The sequence below is a fragment of the Oenanthe melanoleuca genome, chromosome 1, assembly GCF_029582105.1.
Source record: "Oenanthe melanoleuca isolate GR-GAL-2019-014 chromosome 1, OMel1.0, whole genome shotgun sequence".
NCBI classification, from domain to species: Eukaryota; Metazoa; Chordata; class Aves; order Passeriformes; family Muscicapidae; genus Oenanthe; species Oenanthe melanoleuca.
This window is the reverse complement of record NC_079333.1, coordinates 26,501,759-26,520,622: the sequence shown is the minus strand read 5'-3', so window position 1 is coordinate 26,520,622 and position 18,864 is coordinate 26,501,759. Positions and strand designations below refer to the sequence as shown.

At 44.9% G+C, this 18,864-nt stretch overlaps 2 protein-coding genes across 2 annotated transcripts; one reads left to right on the top strand and one right to left on the bottom strand.

The window, feature by feature from the left end:
- Positions 1 to 937: 937 nt before the first annotated feature.
- Positions 938 to 12,965, top strand: LOC130258916 (cystatin-A-like). Its single transcript, XM_056502669.1, has 4 exons — positions 938 to 1,069; positions 4,689 to 4,873; positions 10,637 to 10,738; positions 12,755 to 12,965. Exons 2-4 carry the CDS (start codon positions 4,709 to 4,711, stop codon positions 12,881 to 12,883), a joined length of 396 nt encoding a protein of 131 aa, XP_056358644.1. The 5' UTR covers positions 938 to 1,069; positions 4,689 to 4,708; the 3' UTR covers positions 12,884 to 12,965.
- A 239-nt stretch (positions 12,966 to 13,204) lies between these two features.
- LOC130258927 (cystatin-B-like) lies at positions 13,205 to 18,328 on the bottom strand. Its single transcript, XM_056502680.1, has 3 exons — positions 18,155 to 18,328; positions 14,397 to 14,498; positions 13,205 to 14,014 (listed from the first exon to the last, which is right to left on the bottom strand). Exons 1-3 carry the CDS (start codon positions 18,218 to 18,220, stop codon positions 13,886 to 13,888), a joined length of 297 nt encoding a protein of 98 aa, XP_056358655.1. The 5' UTR covers positions 18,221 to 18,328; the 3' UTR covers positions 13,205 to 13,885.
- Positions 18,329 to 18,864: the final 536 nt, after the last annotated feature.

Genomic DNA, 18,864 nt, shown 5'->3' with positions numbered 1-18,864 from the left:
CAGCATCTGTTTTATAGTTGTGCTGTAGAGACTCAAACTGCTTGGAGGTCATTTATTTTTAGGCACCAGGGTCATTTTGTCTCACCTTTTTTTGAGAATGAGGTAGAAATATATTTTAAGTCTTTGAGGATGCAAATCCCAATGTTCATACTTCTGTTTTTCTCTCTTTTATCCTCAAGGTACTGCAACTGCTTTATGCAGAACTCATTCTTGAATATTTCTCATTGTTTTTCTGCAAATCTGAAAGCAGAAAATGTGTTTGGTCTTCAGTTGTTAAATTCTTATAATTGTTTTATCATCGAAGTGTAAATCAAATACTTAACTTTGGGCTGAATTGGCACTAATGAAATTTCAACAGGAGATGATGGTCAATTAATGAGATGTTGAGAACAGTAAGTTTAGATTTCAGAGTTGGTACTTTAATACTGACCTCTACTATAGGTTCCTAAAATATTTGTTCTCTCCGGGGCTTGGATCAACTGCAAAGACCAATTCTTCTTTTAAGCCAGTTGTACAATAGAAACTTCTACAAGTGTATATAGACTTGGATCAATAGTCTTAAAATATAATTTTTTATTTCTGTATAAACTAGAGACTGTAATGAGAATTAATCATTGTCTTCCTTTATCCATCCAGATGTTTGCTCAGCTGTTGTGGAAAGCTTCTTCACTTAAGCAGATGTTGTGATAAATGACCTGTGAAATGGATGTGATACACAGGTTTTTTTTTTAATTTTTTTTTTTTTTTTCATTTGTTATGAGGAAACTATGTTAAAGAACCCCAAAACCCACAACCCCAGAAAATCAGCCCAACATGGAATTATTTTCAGTTTGGATATAAGGCCAAGCAAGTAGTCCTATACAAACCTGAGTATGAAAAACTGATACCATGAGAAGACTCCTAAATCCCCAACATCCCATCTTGGGGTGTTTCAGGGTTGCACTAAGAAGTTGAATTGCTTTATTTAGTTTGCTCTGAGCACAGAGGGCTGTCTCTTACAGTAGTCCACGGCAAATCATGTGGCTGAGAGGCTGTTTCATGTGTCTGTTGAGCTGGATGGAACCCGAAGGTGAGTAAATGGAATTGCATGCCTCACTTCGGGCGTGGGGCAGGAGAGCGCGGCTCTGCTGTTTCCTGAGTACCTCAGAGCTGCGTGTCGAGTGGGATGTTTTGGCATGTGTGCAAGTGGCATCGGTGTGAGCTGAGTGCCACACTGAACAGGCAGGTAAATTCTGTGTCCAGGGACCCCTGAGGATTCCAGGATCCTGTTTAGTCAGGGATTGAACCTTGCCTCAGTGCTACCATTGAGGTAGTTACAAAATTACGGGGCTGTTTGCTGTAAGACATGGGGGTCAAATAGTGGACTCTACAAACAACAGGATTTCATCCTTTCCCTGGTTTTAACTTCTGTTTCTGCAAGTAAAGGCATTTGAGCACAGCTGATGGCTGTGTCCAGAGTCCTGTGGGTTCCTTGCCTCCTCTACTGGGGCTTTCCCACTGCTTGCAAGTGGTGAATAGAGGTGGGCAGATCCCGCTTGTTTGGAAAGTCCTCTCAAGCTCACGCATCTTTCCTTCTGTGAAATAGAAGGAGGTGGCGTTCTTTTTCTAGCATCCAGTGCTGTTGTCTTTGGCAGCCTGTAGGCATGAAAGACTGATGAAACAGGTAATTTCTTTAGAGAATATTTTTAACAGTAGATTTCAGTTGTCTTGAAGCAGACTGAGAGGAAGAGGCTCAGCATAGGCTGGGCTGTGATAATTTTGTGCTGCTGAAGGTCAGGTTTCAGTGGATCCTGTGTATGATGTCAGAAATCTTTCAAAATCAGGATGGGTAGCAGGAGGGGATTGCAGACCAGCATGTTGAAAACCAAGGCTGTTGTTCCTGTGATGATGAAAACAGATCTTCAGCTGATACAGGGAGGGCTGCTTTCTTCTAGAAGCTCTTCCTTCCGACCATGTGTCATGTCCAGTCACTATTACGTGTCTTGTCACTGTGAAACCAGAAGACTGACCTTACTAACTTGGCTTTCACAATCATTTCTACAGAGCTGACTTAATTCCTGGTTTAAAAATGACTTGTAAATACATAACCCTGGGGTTTGGATTTTGGTGGATGTTTTTTTATATTTTGTTTTGTTTGTTTTGTACTGGTATCTTTATCAACAATAGCTTGTACCTCTTAAAGTTGCTTAAACAGGACCAGGGAGTAGTGGCCTGCAAGTGGTAAAGATCTGTTTCTTCTGTGTTGGAACAATACATGGTGCAAGATGTTACTCAGCTTCAAAGCTGTACAGAATGCCAGTGGTGGTGACCCAGCAGAGATTCTCCAAGATAACAGCAGGACAGTGACGTGAGGGGAAGCTGTGCTGATGGAGAGTGTAGGCTGGCCTACACTAGACGTGATACCAGCCACATCTCAAACACTACAGCGGGCACACTCACCTTTGTTGTGCAAGAGATGGCGTGGGGGTGGCTGTGCTTTTCATGGCAGTGTTCCGAATCCTGGTTCATTACATCCAAAACTTAGTGTAGAGAGGGGTGGGTGGAAGTGGGATTGCCCAAGATTAGGCTGATCAATTGCCTCTGATCATCTTTGATCACAGGTCTGTAAAACATCAGCATTTCAAAGTGGAATACTTGTGCAGGAGTACTGCATCCCAGTCTTAGAAATATCACTGGATTTTGGAACAGCCATCAGCATCAACTTGTTGACAATAAGTCCCTGCACAATTGCAGGGAAAAAAGAAAAGTTGTTACGCTTTAAAGTAAAAAACCAGCAAACCCAGAAATACGGAGTTCAGTGAATGATTTCCACACAACGTTAATATCTTTAGTTTCACACCTAGAGTCTTTCCAAGATTATAAATGAAACCTCCTAGACTTTGTGGTCGGTGTATTTGTTGCTAGACAGAATCAAGAGTTCTCCAGGAGTGTACTACTGCCCTGGGGATCTTAACATCCTTTCCAAGGAAGTCAGCAGGATCTGTATCCTGGTGAGTGGACAGATTTATAAAATATCCTGTTTTAGTGCTGGTGCTGTGCAGTTGTTGGATACATTCTCTGATTTCTGGCCTCAGGTGAGCTGGTTCTTCCAGTTCATTATCTGTCCTGCTGTGTGAATAAGGCACAAGTGGTGGAACATGGTCAGCATTTGAGTGAATCAGCAGGGTCTTATGCAAAAAGTTTGAGCTGTCATCAGCTCCATGAATAGGGCTCTGAGGAACTCCTCCATCTGGAGGGAAGTTGGTCAAAGTGGCAGAATTCCAGTTTTAACAGCTGCCACTCCCTTTATTCCTGAGAACTGCAAGGATTTCTCTCTCTGTTCACAAAAATGTCACAGGATAACGGTTTTTCCTCAAATGCTTTTTGTCCACTGCTGCTCAAGTTTGGAAAATTCTGCAATATCTTTTTCAGTAACATGCTGTAATACTCATCAGTACTGTTGAGTGTATTGTGTACTGCTGGGGCCCCTACAGCCCCAGTTTCTCAATCTCAGGGATTTTGTACCAAAACCAGGCCTTGAAGTCAGATCTGAAGTACTTTTTTATAGTGTCTTGCATCACTTATTATCTGTGAGGAGGAGGAGGGTCAGTAGTATGGGTAGGACACAGATGAGTTTGTTGCTGTGGCTATAAACCCACCTGTTCCTAGCAAATTCCCTAATGCTGATCCCAGAAATGCCCATTGCCTGTGTGTAGCACATATTCTCATTTCACCTGCTCCCATGTACTTGTCCCTACAGACTAAAAAGTGTCTGGTCTGTTGCTGTTTCTCTGGTCCTTGCTCTGGAACAATGTTCCTCTTATTTGCTGGTGAGGGGGATGGCAGGAATATTGACAAGGAATGTTTTTTCTGTGGTCTTGTCCCTTACCAGGGAGGGTTACTAGCAGTTCTTAGCCTTCCCCTCAGTAGGTTTTGAGTTTTGTACATTCACATTTGTGAATGTGACTGTGCCGTGTGACTGTAACTGCAGAATCAATTCTTCTGTGTTCTCATGTTACGTGTTTCAGCAGCGTACATTGAAATTGGGACAGCTTTTGTGTTTTTTGATTGTACTTTGTCTTCCAGGAAATTTGCACTAGAGTTAAAAAGTAGATTTTATTGCACATTCAGTTGCAATTGTGATTGCCTGAATGCATCTCTTGGTTTGATGGGAAAGAAACAGAAATGCCTTATGTGCAGTAGTTACCTGAATCTGGAATTGGATTATTTTCTACTTCTGGTGCTGGTAGTTACCTTGGCACCTTTTTGGTCAGGCAGAGAGAAGTCAAGTCACTGAATGTAAGATGCCATCTGCTCCTGTTTCCCCACTCGAAGGACATTGAGAGAATAAAATTTCAAGTTGAGCAGGACCTCCGCTAAGGAAAGTGCTGCATCCTTTCCTCTGATCAGGAAAGGTGTTGGGAAATACTGGGTGTGTCTTTGATTTGTTTCCTAAGAGCTCAGCCTAGTCATCTGCACATGAGTGGAGAGGCAAGAGTTTCCAGCTGCAGCCCAAACCAACTCTGTTTAAGGTGTGGGTGACTGCAGGCTGATGTTTGCTTTTCTTTTTGATGTGGAGACTGTAAACACTTCTTCAAATGCTTCTTACATTTATTAATAATATTGCCAGTGCTTTACATTTTACAAGCCCCCTTTTCCCTGTTTGTCTCCTTCTCCAGTTCGGTAATGGTAGGCTCCTTGTGTTGCAGGTCACATGATTCCATGACACATGTGTGTGTATATATGTGAGGTGCCTGGGGACTCTGCTCAGACTGCTGAACTTCCCTCTTCAGAGCCACTCATCATTTCAGAGAAGTCACCTGCCACCATGATGCCTGGGGGCTTATCTGACACCAAGCCAGCTACTCCAGAAGTTCAGCAGCTTGTTAACCAGGTGAGTTGCACCCTGTCTCTAGATTAAGTTACTTGTGTGCACAGAGGCCATTCCTGAAGCTTGTGTAAAGCCTGGGAGACTAAGCCAGGTTTTAAACTGAAGCAGCTCATTCTGAAAGTGGGAATCCCCTTGACTGGCGGTGTTTTCTCAGCATTCTACGTAGGAAGTGCCTTGGCACGACTGAGACAAACCACTCCTGTTTCTCTCTGTTAATATCTGTGTCAAGTTCCAAGCCCAGCTCTGCTATTCCAGCAACAAGTGAGGTCACTTGTTTGAAATGAGAGGTGGCATGTTGGAAGGGAAAAGGTTGTGCCTGGTAGAATTCATTCTTCAGTGAAAGACTGCATAGGACAAGCCACATGCTAGTAGGCAGTAAAGAATTATATATGCAGGACAAAGCTATTTTTAAATTGTGTGTTCCCTGCTGGCTTTAAGCATTTTCTAGAGTCACAGCTGTGATACAGGGTCTGCTGGTGGGGATAGTAAGCTTGGCACAAGGCAGGCCAGTGAGTGAGCCCAGCTGCCAGGTAGTTGGTTACAGGCAGTGATCCTGTCCTGGAGCAGCTGTGTGAGCAGCACCTCTGCAGATCCTCCAATGCCCTGCAGTGCAGCAGCTCTTTTTAAAGAAAGTATAAAAAAAGCATCCTGAGTATGAGCTATCTGCTCCCATGTTATTATGTTCTGTGGGGATTCTTTCTTACTCCAAATGAGGCAGAGAGATGGGACTTCTGATTGCTTAGAAAGTGCGGTTTATTTCTCTTATCTTCTACAGAAACCGTGACTGCTTGTTACAGGTGTTGGGAGCATGATCAGAAGTCACATGACTTATGGTTACAAGATCTTTTAAGGGCTTATTAACCAATAAAACACTGCCAAGGATATTTATGTTTCTAATCCAATACTAAGAAATTTCATCTAATTACAGTGACCTTTTTCAGCCAATCCTGTTCTAACATATAGATTTATTCTTAAGGCTATTCTGTCACCTTTATACCTACTTCATTCTTTCTCTATCTTAAACTTTATAGCTAAGCTTTTTTCTACTTAACATGTCTCTGCTTTAAATCTGCATTGTTACTCTTAGCACCTAAGCTTGGAAGCTTTTCCCAAGGCCTCAGTTCAAACCCTGTGTTCTTTTCCAGGCTTTGATTTACAGGCCCAATGTTTTGAGAATTTCTTGCATTCTGAATTCCAACATCTCCCCCTTCTCCTTGCACCAAAAACACTGCTTTGATGGCTTTGTCAATCATTCTTTGCATGCATTGAAGCAGGCAAGGCACTGTTATAAGTGTAATTATGATGACAATATATACATGCCTATTTTAAAAATCTCTTTCCACTATCATGCAAGGCTCAATTTATCAAGTAGGTCATCCAGCCATGTTCCATTAACTTTGATCTTAGTTATACTTTCCTTTAGTTGTTATATACTTTTATGAATGGATTTTGAATTATTAGATAGAATGTGTTGCATAGACCCATCAAAGTCTTTACACCCATGTTCATGTTTTGTTTAAGCTTAAAAATTCTGAATTTGATGCAAAAATCCATTTTACAGAACCAAGTATTTCCAATTCTTGGGGTTGAACAGCACATAATGGGAAAACTCCCATCATATGTTCCCACCCACCCAATCATCTTCACCCTTCTGGCTCTGAAAGATGAGCTCTTCTCCCTTTGGCAATTGCACTCAGGCAATTGAACAAACAAAAATAGGAAGTAGCAGGGCTGAATGAATTTGCCAATACAGCTGCACACTCACTACACCTGATGTGCAGGGCTCACAGCTCTCTCCTTTGCTCTGCCACCGAGAACAGAGTTTGCACCAGCATCCTTCCACCTCTTCTATGATCTTACAAACGAGACCAGGCAGCCCAGTACTCTGACAGGGGTCTTCTCCATAATCCACAGGTGGGGGGGGAAACATTTAATGTCCCCTTCGCTGATTAGAAGATACTCCATGTTACACCAGGTGTCTGATTTAGCAGAGTGATACAAATATACTGGTAACTTGATACACATCTAAGTTACTCTAAGCAAAATGTAGCGACTGCAATGCCAGTTCCCTAAGGATACCAGCCTGTTCCACACTCCCGATCTGTACAACATGCCCTGTGTCATGACTGGGCATCCTCTGACTGGGAAGGGGGATGTGGGTTGAAGTCAGCTCTAGCTGACAGCAGATTTCCTCAAAATTCTTTTGTCCTACCGTTTAGTTTTTATACTGAAGATTTGGCAGAGCCAAATCTCCCCCCATGCTAGTCTGGCTAACTCAAGGGTGTGTTCGCTTTCTTCTACCGAACTCTGGGAGTTACACTGCCACATGATCCCCTCCACTGACAGAGCTATTTTTGATAAATAAAAAAAGGTTGACCCTGTGGTCAACCTTTGTGTTGAGAGAAAGTCAGCTTATTTGCAAAAGTTGTGGTCAGTCACACCCTGCATTATTCCCTGAGTTTCATGGGTGGCATGTCACCCTCCCTAGCTCCTCTGAGCCTTCCATTGTAGGGCTTTACTGGTTAGTCACAACTGGGGTCACCAGAGCTTGGGAGATGTACATGAGGGAGGGCTGGAATTTAGGTAACAGGTTAGTCAGAGATGATCTACTGCAGAGCAGAAAGAGAAATGGATTATCTACAATTGTTTGGGGGGCACTGACTGAATTACGTGGGAGCAGTATCACTGTTCTTTTATGCTGGCAGGAATGTTTGAAGGAGCAGCACTTGCAGAGATGAGAAATTCCCTTTTACCTATGGAGGGGAGGTAGGGGAGTAGCGGGGATAGGGAAGACCCCCCCCCCCCCCAACAAGGGATTTGTAGCACCTTTGTATATTTGCCATTCTTGTTTCCTCACATTTAAGATGGGGCCAGCTGAGGGCTGTTTAATTAATTAATGCAGAATTTAATTAATGAGTCTGTGAAATGCCTCAAGCACCATGCCAGATACTGAGCTTCGTTTTCAATGCTGGGCCATGTTATTTATGGGTCACTGGAAGTCGTGCAGTGTGTTTTGGAGGTGAAGCCACAGCTCTTGGGTGTCCATGAGCAAACAGACAGTTGAAAATGTGAGTGATGGTTTCAGGCAGTGCTAATGCTCCCACAGTACAGGGCACATACAGAACGTGAAGTGTGGGTAGTACAAAGTTTCTGTTTGATTCCAGAAAAGGACTGATCCTAGTTTTAGTGTTCTTTTGTTCTCCATAGCGTCAGGAAAATGAAAACAGGTTATTCTTTGCTTTTTATTTTCTGCAAGGTGAAATTTCTGCCCTGTGCTGAGAGCAGGGAGAGAGAATGCTTCCTGGTCTTTTCCACCCTTGCAGAGGCTTTGGTATTGTTCTCTAAGGAAAATATTCTTGAGGAAGTTTTGGAATTGTTGAGGAAATCTTGCTATTTCATGAAGCAATTCTGTGGGCTTCTATGCTCTGCTGAGCAGAGAAGCAATTCCTATGATTTCAGCAAAGTTGTGAAAAGCATCTGCAGAGCTTGGGATGCTCAAGGTCTGTTTGCTCGTGGGATCACGTAATTATATACTTACACCTGTGCCTTGTCTCTAGCCATCATTAGGGAGCTGAGGAATATTATTTATTTGGTCTCCTTGTTTTACAGCTGTTCCCCAAAACTGAGGAATGCTTTGGGTTTAGGATGCTGTTAGATAAGAGCTTAGGAATGTTATTTTTTTTTGACCCGAGGATTAAGGAACTGTTTGCCTGCTTGATTTTACTGAAGGCTCAGTTAGTAAATAACAAATGGGGGATACAGTGGCCAGAGGAGAGAGAGCAAAACTGGAGAGAAGTGGCTTTGTTTTGTTTTGTTCTGAGAGAGGAATATGATGCACCAAAAGCTGCCACTTGGGAGCATTCTAGGAGGCCCCTGCCCCTGGTTTGCCAGAGTTAGCAGTTCCTCAGCTGAAAGTATAGTTGTTGGTTCATGGGGATAGAAACCCTGTGGAAGCTGCTTAGCAGAAGAGCAGTGTAAGTGATCATGAGGAAGCTGAATAGGATAATAATTTCTGTCTCTATGGAAACGATCTGGATGTTCCTTGAGTGCTTTCTGTGGCCTTCCTGCTAGGAAGAAATGTCATGGGAGTGGCAGCCAGCTATAGGTGCTTGTGCTGGGAAAGCAAATTAATTCAGTGCATTCCTGTGAAACAGGTGGGTGGTGAGAAGCGCTGAGATGCTGCTGGCCCCACCCAGGGCAGCCTGAGCAGGCTGATGCTGACACTGCTGCTCTGCCCAGACTCACTAATGCATCCGGTCATCAGCGTGGGTGTCAAGTGCAGAGGGGCACCAAGTCATCCAGCCTAGGAAGGATTGTCTCTGCTTTCTGTATGGTGGTCATGCAGTGATCATGAAATAGGAGAGTTTTTAATTCTTGGAGAGGTAAGGAAGGGCAATGGCAAAACCACTGCCTTGGACTTCTGGAGGGAAGACTTTGGCCTGTTTGGCAGATGGTTGAGAGAATCCCTTGGAAGGCAGTCCTGAAGGGCAAAGAGATCCAGGAAGGCTGGGCATTCTTCAAGAAGAAAATCCTAAATGTACAAGAGCAGGGTCTCCCCATGTGCCAAAAGACAAGCTGGTGGGGAGGAAGACTCAACTGGCTGAAGAGAGGGTTTTGGCTGGAACCCAGGTTGAAAAAATCAAGTTTATAAGCTTTGGAAGATGGGGCAGGCAATTCAGGAGGATCACAAAGGTGTTGTGAGGTTATGCAGAAAGTCAGAAAGGCAAAACCCGTATTAGAACCTAACTCTGGCCACTGCTAAAAGCAGTGACAAGTCGTGTTCTTATGAATACTTCAGCAATAAAAAGAGGGCTAAGGAGAATCTCCATCATTTGCTGGGTATTGGGGAAAGCATTGCCACAAAAAATAAAGAAAAGGCTAAGGTACTCAGAGCCTTCTTAAACTCAGTCATTAATAGTCAGACCAGTTGTCCTAAGGGTACCAGCTCCCTGAGCTGGAAGACAGAGACAAGGAACATAATGAAGCTCCCACAATCCAGCAGGAAACAGTGACCTGCTTCTCCACTTAAACATGTGTAAATCTATGGGGCTGGATGGAATCCACCTGAGGGTACTGATGGAGCTCATGGAAGACCTCTCCAAGCCACTGTCCATGATTTACCAGTGGTCCTGGTGAACCAGGGAGGTCTCACACAACTGGAGTTTGGCTAAAATAAAATCTACAAAATGGCAGGAAAGAGGATCCAGGGAACTACAGACTGTCAGGCTGACCTCAGTGCCAGGGAAGGTCAAGGAACAGCTCATCCTCAGTGCCATCACACAGCAGGTGCAGGGCAACCAGGGATTCAAGCCCAGCCAGGATGGGTTTCATGCAAGGCAAGTTCTGCTTGACCAACCTGATCTGTTTCCATGAAATGCCATGTGGATGAGGGAAAGGCTGTGGATGCTGTCTCCCTGGACCTTTGTAAAACCTCTGACACCAATTCCTGCAGCATTCTACTGAAGAAGCCTGGACAGGTGCACTGCTCACTGGGCAAAAAAACAGCTGTATGGATGGGCCCAGGGAGAGGTGGTGAGTGAAGTTACATCTGGCTGGTCAGAGATGGTACACCCAGGGCTCAGCATTGGGGCCAGTCCTGTTTAATATCTTTACTGATGAGTTGGACAAGGGGTTTGAGGGCACTCTCAGTCATTTTGTGGAGTTTCATTAAGGGAGTATATTTGAAAGGATGAAAATTGGAGTGGTATATGCAAAAGAAATACCTTAATATCAACCTGCCAATCATTTTTCCCTTTCTTTTTACAGGTGAAGCCACAGTTTGAAAGCCGGGCAAACGTGAACTGTGTTGTCTTTACAGCCATAGTATATAAGACTCAAGTGGTTGCAGGAACAATGTACTTCATTAAGGTTTGTATATTTTGTAGGAGGGAGTGTTTTGGAATTAAATGATGCAGGTGACTTGCAGAGTGGCTTACAGCTAGAAAGAGAACCAAACATCATAGGAAACCATCAATGTGAGTAATAGAAATGAGGACTACCTCCAAATGCCTATAAATTTCTTCTGTTTGGTACTACTGTAAGCAGGAATGTAAATATTATAAAACATGCCCTGTGCTTATTCAGAAGTAACTGGTAAGCTTCTTGGGATCATTCTCCTCAAGGACTATAGATTGCCTTCCCAGCTCAAATTATTTCAACAAGTGCTAACTGGTCTCCTGTTTCCATTCAAGGCAAAATAGTGTGAGTCCTTCAGCTGTGTTTGTTGGGATGAAATTGAAGTCAGCTTGAGTAACTGATGGAGAGAGAGAGTCAGTTTTATAATGCAGTACACACATGTCTGCTGGCTAGTCTTACATGCAAGCAGGTGTGTTTTGTTTTGGTTCTATGTCAGGTGCTGCAGAGGTACAGCCTGCCTGCTGGTTCTTTCTGTACTTTCAAAACCCCCTCTCTGTTGCAGAGGAAAAATGGGTAATGCTTAACTTGGAGCCCTCTGATAGCACCATTCCTCCTCCTGACCAATGGATGTGAGCAGCTTTTTGTGAAGTAGCACAGAAGAAATGGCTGGGTATATTTTTCATCTGAAGGCCAGCAAGCATTGCTGAGCAGCAGGCTGGCCTTCTGGAGCACAGTGGGCATGGCCTGTGACTGCTGAAACCCACATGTGTGTGGACATGTGCCTGGCAAAGTATGCTCCACTGACAAGGGAATTGGAAGAATTCTTTCGTTACAGAAATTGGCCTGTAATATTTGGGGGAGAGTGATTCTGCAGAGAGACGCTGTGAGCATTAGCTCCATACTCCCCATACTTAGTTGATCCCAAGAAGGACAGATGCTGCCAAACCTTCTTCTTTCCCAGGTGCTTCCTTAAAAGAGCTCTTAATTCAGAAACAAAGATTGATGTGATTGATTGAACTTGGAAATCAATTTTTAACGCTGGAAATTGATGATTTGTCACTTCTTTCCCAATTTTACCAGTGACGGAAAACAGTTTCTCCTTTAGCATTAACTAGAACAAACTCTGCCACAAGGTTCATTATTTTATATTTCTGAATCTTCCACCTTACCGACATTTTACCAGCTGACTTACAGCTGAGAATCAACCCAGACCAAGCACAGTGCCACACTGCAGCCACCAGAAAGCATGTAAAAACCTCTTGGAGCCTACGGCAATCAAGTTTTCATGTCCCTCACCAAGGGAGGGTTTAGCACCTGTTGTGCTTGGCTCTGTAAGAATGAAATTTTACAGCTTCCTACCAAATCTTTATGTGAGGACTTTCTAGGGGGAAAGGCGAATTTCTCTGGAAGTGTATTTATTCCAGGCACTCCTGTGCACTCCTAAAAGGACCAGGAAGTGTCAGGGTTCCCTGTTCAGGCACTGATGTGTTTGGAGTAACTGTGCAAACCAGGGATCCTGGCTTTCAGGTTGATATTGCTTCTCAGGACCATGTGCTGGTCTTTTAGTAGGAGATTTTTCTGTACCCTTTGGGAGCTGACATGGTGTCTGCACTGTGTCCCACCCCCAGGTCATGGAGGTTTCCTCTTTGTCTCTTGTCTCCTAAGAGTGTGCCAGGAAGCTGTGAGCAATTGTGCTGGCACCTTGATGACTGAAATAGGGCACCATCAAAACCTTTCTCCTGTTGCATTTTCTGGTGCTTCCACACCCAAGAAGTTCTGCTCATTTTCCCTTCATCTGAGTCTGAAGGTTTTTAATACAATTTTATACAGGTGTAGACAGTTTCTGCCACCAGAAACTATCACCAGTTACTATCCAGACTTGGATAAGAGCTGTTGAAGTAAAAATGAAGGTATATCTAAAAATAAGATCCTGAGCAAAGATGTTCTTTCAAGAACGTAAAGAACAGCCTTTTGTTTCAACCTGCTTTGAGCCCATGATCCTCACTTCCCCGCTCTTTTGGTTTCTAGGTCCAAGTTTCTGATGCTGATTATGTCCACTTAAAGGTGTTTCAGAGTCTTCCCTATGAGAACCAAGGTCCCAGCCTTGAAAATTTTCAGACTGGCAAAACCAGAGATGACCCTCTGACCTACTTCTAAGACATGATGATGTACAGTGCCTCACTCTGCAAATCCTATGGGGGCTCTGCCCTCTACAGTAAATAAAATAAGTTTGGAAAGCTATTGTCCATATTTTCCTTTTGCTGCTGATGTACTTGCACAGGTCTTACTTGTTATCTTTCATGTCTGTCACAAAATTAAAACAAAGTATTTCTGATTAAGAAATAGAATAAATATAAGGTTATCTAGAATATAAAAAACACTTTAGGAAAAAAAGCTGAGCTTTTTTTTAATTGAAAAACAATCAATAGTGAAAGCCAGTGATGAGAACGCTAAAGCAGCAGTCACAGATGCCATCTCAAGTCAAAAGAAATGTTTATTGTTATAAATGCAGAAATGCTTGTCCAGCTTAAGTTCTTTTCCAGGACTTTTCCATAGGACTGAGAACACAAGCAAGCTAGTTTGGTGTTTTAAACTCGCACACCCTCTACGGGACATTACATGCTACTGCTGCAAAAGGAAGAGCATGATTACCAAGGGAATGTTTGTTTCAAACTAATGTAAGTAGTTTCTCTTCCTTGCAAAATTGCTTCAGCTCGAGGCTCTTATCAGGTCTTTGCCCATAAAATACAAAAGTACAATTTAAATCTACACATATATTCACAGTTGCAAAACAGCACAGAAAAGACTGAGGCTTTCCTCTTGTTCCTTGCTGTAAATATATGAGTGCTGGTGTCATTCCCCTTCCAATGTCCAGATCAAGGAAGTCCACAAACAGGACTAAGTTTAAGTTGCACTAAAGCCTAAGTTAAGTTGCAACAGAAGCAGGGTTTACATTAGTGCAGGTAATAGGAGAGCCCTGTGACTCAGTTTTGGAGATTGCACAGGAAGGGAATGGCATAGAAGAAATTGATTTTTTCCACCATGATCTTTAAAAAAAAAGACATTTTCTTCCACCTTTGTTGGCACAGGAATCAACATTTTGCAGCCCGTAGAAAATGCACATAAGAACCAGCTAGGGAAACACAGCAGAGACGGTTGTTAGAAATAAGCCAGTTCATCGTGCTTTGTCTTGCTGCCCTGGTAACTGTGGAGGCTCAGCTGCTCATTCTCGTGGGGGAGGCTCTTGAACACCCGCAGGTGCATGAACTCCTCATTCCCAACATGGACCTGCAAAGCATGAAACCCAGTGAGATCCCTGCAGGGGGAGCAGCCTGCAGCAAGAGGGGTGGCAGAGGCTGGGCTGGTTTGAGGATGGAGCGGTAGACAAGCAGTAACTAAAACCATTGGCTTATTTTAAACCAGACTAGGAACCATGACTTTGCAGAAATACCACCTAATCTTCCCATGAAAATGGAGAAAAGAGGATCTCTCTATTTAACAGATAGGGAAAGGGGCTGGGAGGTGGGATATTTGTGGTTTTTTAATGCACAATTTTTTTTCTTATTAAGGTGAAATCAAGAGCATTCTCCTCTCGTTAAGAAAGAAAAAAGCCCCACCATTCCAAAGATTATACACATTAATATAAAAGAAACAATCCAGTATCCTCTACCTTGATGAAGTAGTTTGTTCCAGCAACCAACTGAGTTTTAAACTCCACTGCAGTGAAGACATCAAAGGTTTTCCCTTCTTTTTCTTCCAGCTGAGCTTTTACCTTGAGGAAACAATAGGTTCTTTAAGACTGATGCAAGCAAGATTCAAGTATTTAGGACTTAAGGCTTACAGTTCACTGCTGCTGAATTCCCAGACAGAATTCCTGTATTTCCAAGACATTAAAAGATCAAAATGAATCATGTTTGGTTTTGTGTGAAAGCAGAACCAGCAATCTAGGGAGGTAGCAAAGCTGAGACTGAGGTGGGAGTCAGTCACTACAGGCTGACACCGAGTCTAGACAATACTTAACAGTTCTTTCAGGATGTCTGGTGGAATCTGTGTTTTCAAACTGCAACACAGTGCTCAAGAAGTCCAAATAATCTGTCCAGTATCCTAGAGGAAGCCATGAACTCCTGAGATGCAGCTCTTCTATCCTGCACTGGGCCCTTCAGCATATTGTGGCTATATGGGAAATTCTTGGTCAGGAAAGCAGAAGATTTCAGCCTTTGTTTTGCACAGCAAGATGAGTTAGGCTTGGAGTCCTTGCTTGCAAGTCCTTGCCTGCTCCAGGCTGCACCTCCTGTACTGCATCAATGCATAGCCCTCCCTTCACTCCCAGGGAGTAGTACCAGCAACGAGTAGATCCTCCAGCCATGTGGTATACTTCTCCTTCTTCTAAATTCAAGGAGAATAGACACATCTGCACTCCTGCCTAAATCCCACATGCTTCCTTGGGGAAAAACAAGTGTCAATTTGCCATTGCTCTGGTGCAGTAGGTGAAGCAGGAACAGAAACAATTCCTGCAACAGGGTATGTTCTCCCACCTCTCCAACTCCCAGAACTCTGGTGCCTTTCCAGTGACCATCCTATCCCTGCAAGCTGTGCCACGCTTTTTATCTTCTCTCAGAGGCCACACCTCTACACTTCCCCCAGGTTATGATCAGTATGTTACAAGCAAGATAATGTTTAGATACTTTGGTTTTTTTTGCCATACTGAAATCCAAGCTGCATTCTAAGATGCACTGAAGGGCACAGCCCCAGAAAGCACCATGATTCAGTCCTGCCTCCTCCCCTTCTCCTGAGTCAGAGGTTGGAGCAAGGGATTTCAGTTTTCATCACTTCTACAGATTTTAAGCAGCAGGGCAGAGAAGTCTCCTGCTGACTCTATACTGTCCTGTCCTCCTTTAGCAATCCTAGGCACTGTGCAGCTTTGGTTTCTGAGGTCTCTAGATCACCCCAGCTCAGCACATTTTTTATTTCCACCAGCAAGCTGAACACTGGGCCCTGCGTGCAGACAGCTCAGAGTCCTGCAGCTGCAAGCTTGTCATGGTGTTACCACTTGTGGCAGTGAGTCACCACAGCATGTGACAAACGAGCATCCTGAGTCAGTGTGGAGAGGAAGAGCCCAGATAGAAATACTCTCCCAAAGACCTGGTTCTTGATCTCAGTCTGGATTTGGAGTTTTGGAGGACAGGAGCCAGCCCTGTGTCCTGGTGGTACCAAAGTTAATGGCATACTAGGCTGCATCAGCAAGAGCCTGGCCAGAAGACAGGCAAGTGATTATTGTCCTTTACTTGGCCCTTGTTAGAAAATGTGGAATCCTGTGTCCAGTTCTGGGCCCCCAGTAAAAGCCAGACACCAATAAACTGTAATGAGCCCAGTGAAGGGTCACCAGGAGCACTCCATGGGCACACCAGTAGGGCTAGAGCACTTGTACTGTGAGGAGAGGAAGAAAATGAGCTTGCTCAGCCCAGGGAAGAGATGGCTTTGAAGAAAATTTTCCAGTACCTACAAGAAACCAGGCTCTTTTCAGGAATGAAGCTTTCCAGATTCCAGAAGAATGAGACACAATGTTCACAAACTGAAACTGGAGGTTCAGACTCTATAGACTCTGAAATAGAGAACCATTTCCCCTGAGGACATTCCTGCAGTACAGCAGGAGTGTTCAGAGAAGCTGCAGTTTCTGTCCTTGGAAGTTATCAAGACCTGACAGGACAAAGCTCTGAGCAGCCTGAGGATGCTGACCCTATGCTCAGGCAGGAGGTGCAGTCCCTTCCCGCCCAAACAATCCATGATTCAGTCACGGGGCTGGAAATTATCATGCCCTGAAGGCTCTCCACTGCCCTGCGCAGCCTGTTTGCCATGCACTCCCAGAGCAGTTAACTAAAAAGCAGATGGTTCAGAATCCCAGAATAAGCTCTGCCACAGTCACAAGTGAGAAGCCAAAGGTGAGCAGGCCTGGGTGGAAATCTGGAAATCCTTGCTGTAAGGAGGCCATTCCTATGGTATTCCTAAGCCAGACACTACCAAAAGAAGCCTTCCTGCCCTGTGTGACACTACACCTACTCTGGGTCACAAAACTGAACAACTTTCAGCCATCACAAGGATTCTTATGTAACAGTAAAATGAAGGCAAGAACTAGAAAAGCAGGAACAGGGAATATGTTTATGGCAAGTAAACTGGCAGACTCTAATAAATCTCCACAAAGACCTGACTTTAAGCAAACAAAAAGATTTGAGAAGGCTACCTCGATTTAACAAATCTGATATTTTCTCCAGCAGCGTCCAGATGAGGATATGAGTGCATAAGGGCAAGTTTCAAGTTTGGGTTTTCCCACCTGTACTTCATTAAGGAAAGTAATTTAAACTGGCAGCCAAAACAAGCTGGATAAAGTTCAAAGTATTTAGTATTTTGGTTAATTCTGTTCACTTCTGAATCCAATAGGGTTTTGTTTTTGGATTACCAAACCACTACAGTCTGCTACAGAACAGAAAGTCAGGATTTCAAGCCTTGTTAATTCAAGCCTGTGTTAACTGTGTATCTGCATTACCTTTAACATGACACGTAGGCCTTTTCAGATGAAAGCAATAATTATGCCTCTCAGTAATTCTCAACCATGTGCTTACTACTGCAAACTCAGGCTGGTGCTTGGAGATGCACATCTCTCCCTTCTCCTATAACAGAATCCTTAGATTGTACAAGCCAGATGTTAATTTCAGTGGCTGCTGTGCCTCTGTACGTGTTTGGGAGCTGCTCCTGCCTGGGGAACAGGCCCAGGCAATGACAAAGACTGTCAGAAGCTGGAGTGCATCCTTCTTTGCTGTCTAGCTTACCACATCCTAGCCGACATAGCCAAAAAGAAGAAGGAACTTGAGTTTCCATGACAAAAAGAGTAACATGTGCTTTGAAAGAACTTAATTGCACACTGGCATTTTTAGAGTAAAAGCATGTGCTCCAATAACATGAGTGGTAATCTAAGGTACTGCAAGCAGTGTCAGGATTTGGAGCTGACATGGTGCAGCTGAATTCTGTGTTGGGGAAAAGGAGAAGCAGCAAAGAAGCTTTCTTGCTTATCCCACGTTTCACCCCCTCAAAAAAACCAAACAATCCCCCCCTTCCCACCCAAACAGCTAAAAACCAAACCCCCAAACGTATGCACAAGGTTCAGATTTTGTAAGAAGCCCTGGAGCTCGTTCCCCGTGGCTCTGTCGGGTTTCCCCGCGCACCCAGCGCTGCCCACAACAGGAGTCAACAGGGCCGAGCACAGGGAAGGAAGGAGAGCTCCGGGAGCCGGCGATCGCTCCGTGCACCCCCACTCCTTCCACCTTTTACACCGGGGGCGGTGTCTCGGCCGCGCTTGGCCGAGCAGCCCCTGGGCCCGGCCAGGCCCCGCACGGGCCTTTCCCCGCCTGCGGGCGCTCCCGGCGCCCCCCTCACCTGCTCCGCGATCCGCTGCGTCTCGTCGGTGGCGGGCCGGGCCGCTGAGGCACCCCCGCACAGCATGGTGCCAACTCCACGGTGCCCCCGCTCCGCTCCGGGCGGACCCTGCCCCTCGGGCGGTGCCGGGGCGGTGCCGGGGCTGCAGCCGCGGGCGGGGCTCGGCGGCGGGAGCGGCCGGGCCTGGCACCGCCCAGCCGGGGCGGCCTCAGCGCGGCCAGCGCGGCCATGGCGGCCCGGCGGCTGCTGGAGACGGAAACAGCCCGAAGCGACACTTGCAGTGAAAGCTGCCGGCAGAATTTATTCTGCGCCCTGGACAGAAGGGCTGCAGCCGCTCCTCAGCGAGCGGCGCCTCCGTGACAGCCCCGCCTGAGGACAGGGCTGCTCTCAGCGCTGCGTTTTCCCTTCCCTGCCTTTCCCTGCAGGGGCATGTTCGCTTTAGCCGCGTGGAAGGTCCATCCCCAGGCTCCCTCGTTCATCGTTCCCTCTCCCATGCTGAGTCTGCCGCTCCTCAGCCAGCAAGCTGAAGGCAGTGGTGAATTATCCAGCCTCTGGGAAATGCCTGAGGAGATTTCAGTCTGAATGTTCAAGTCTTTACCTAAATTTCCCCACAATTTAGACATCCAGACTCTTGCAAAACCAACAACAAACACCTACCTTCCTCGTGCTTTGCAGCACCCCTTATTAAAGCTTGTCAATATAAACCTAAA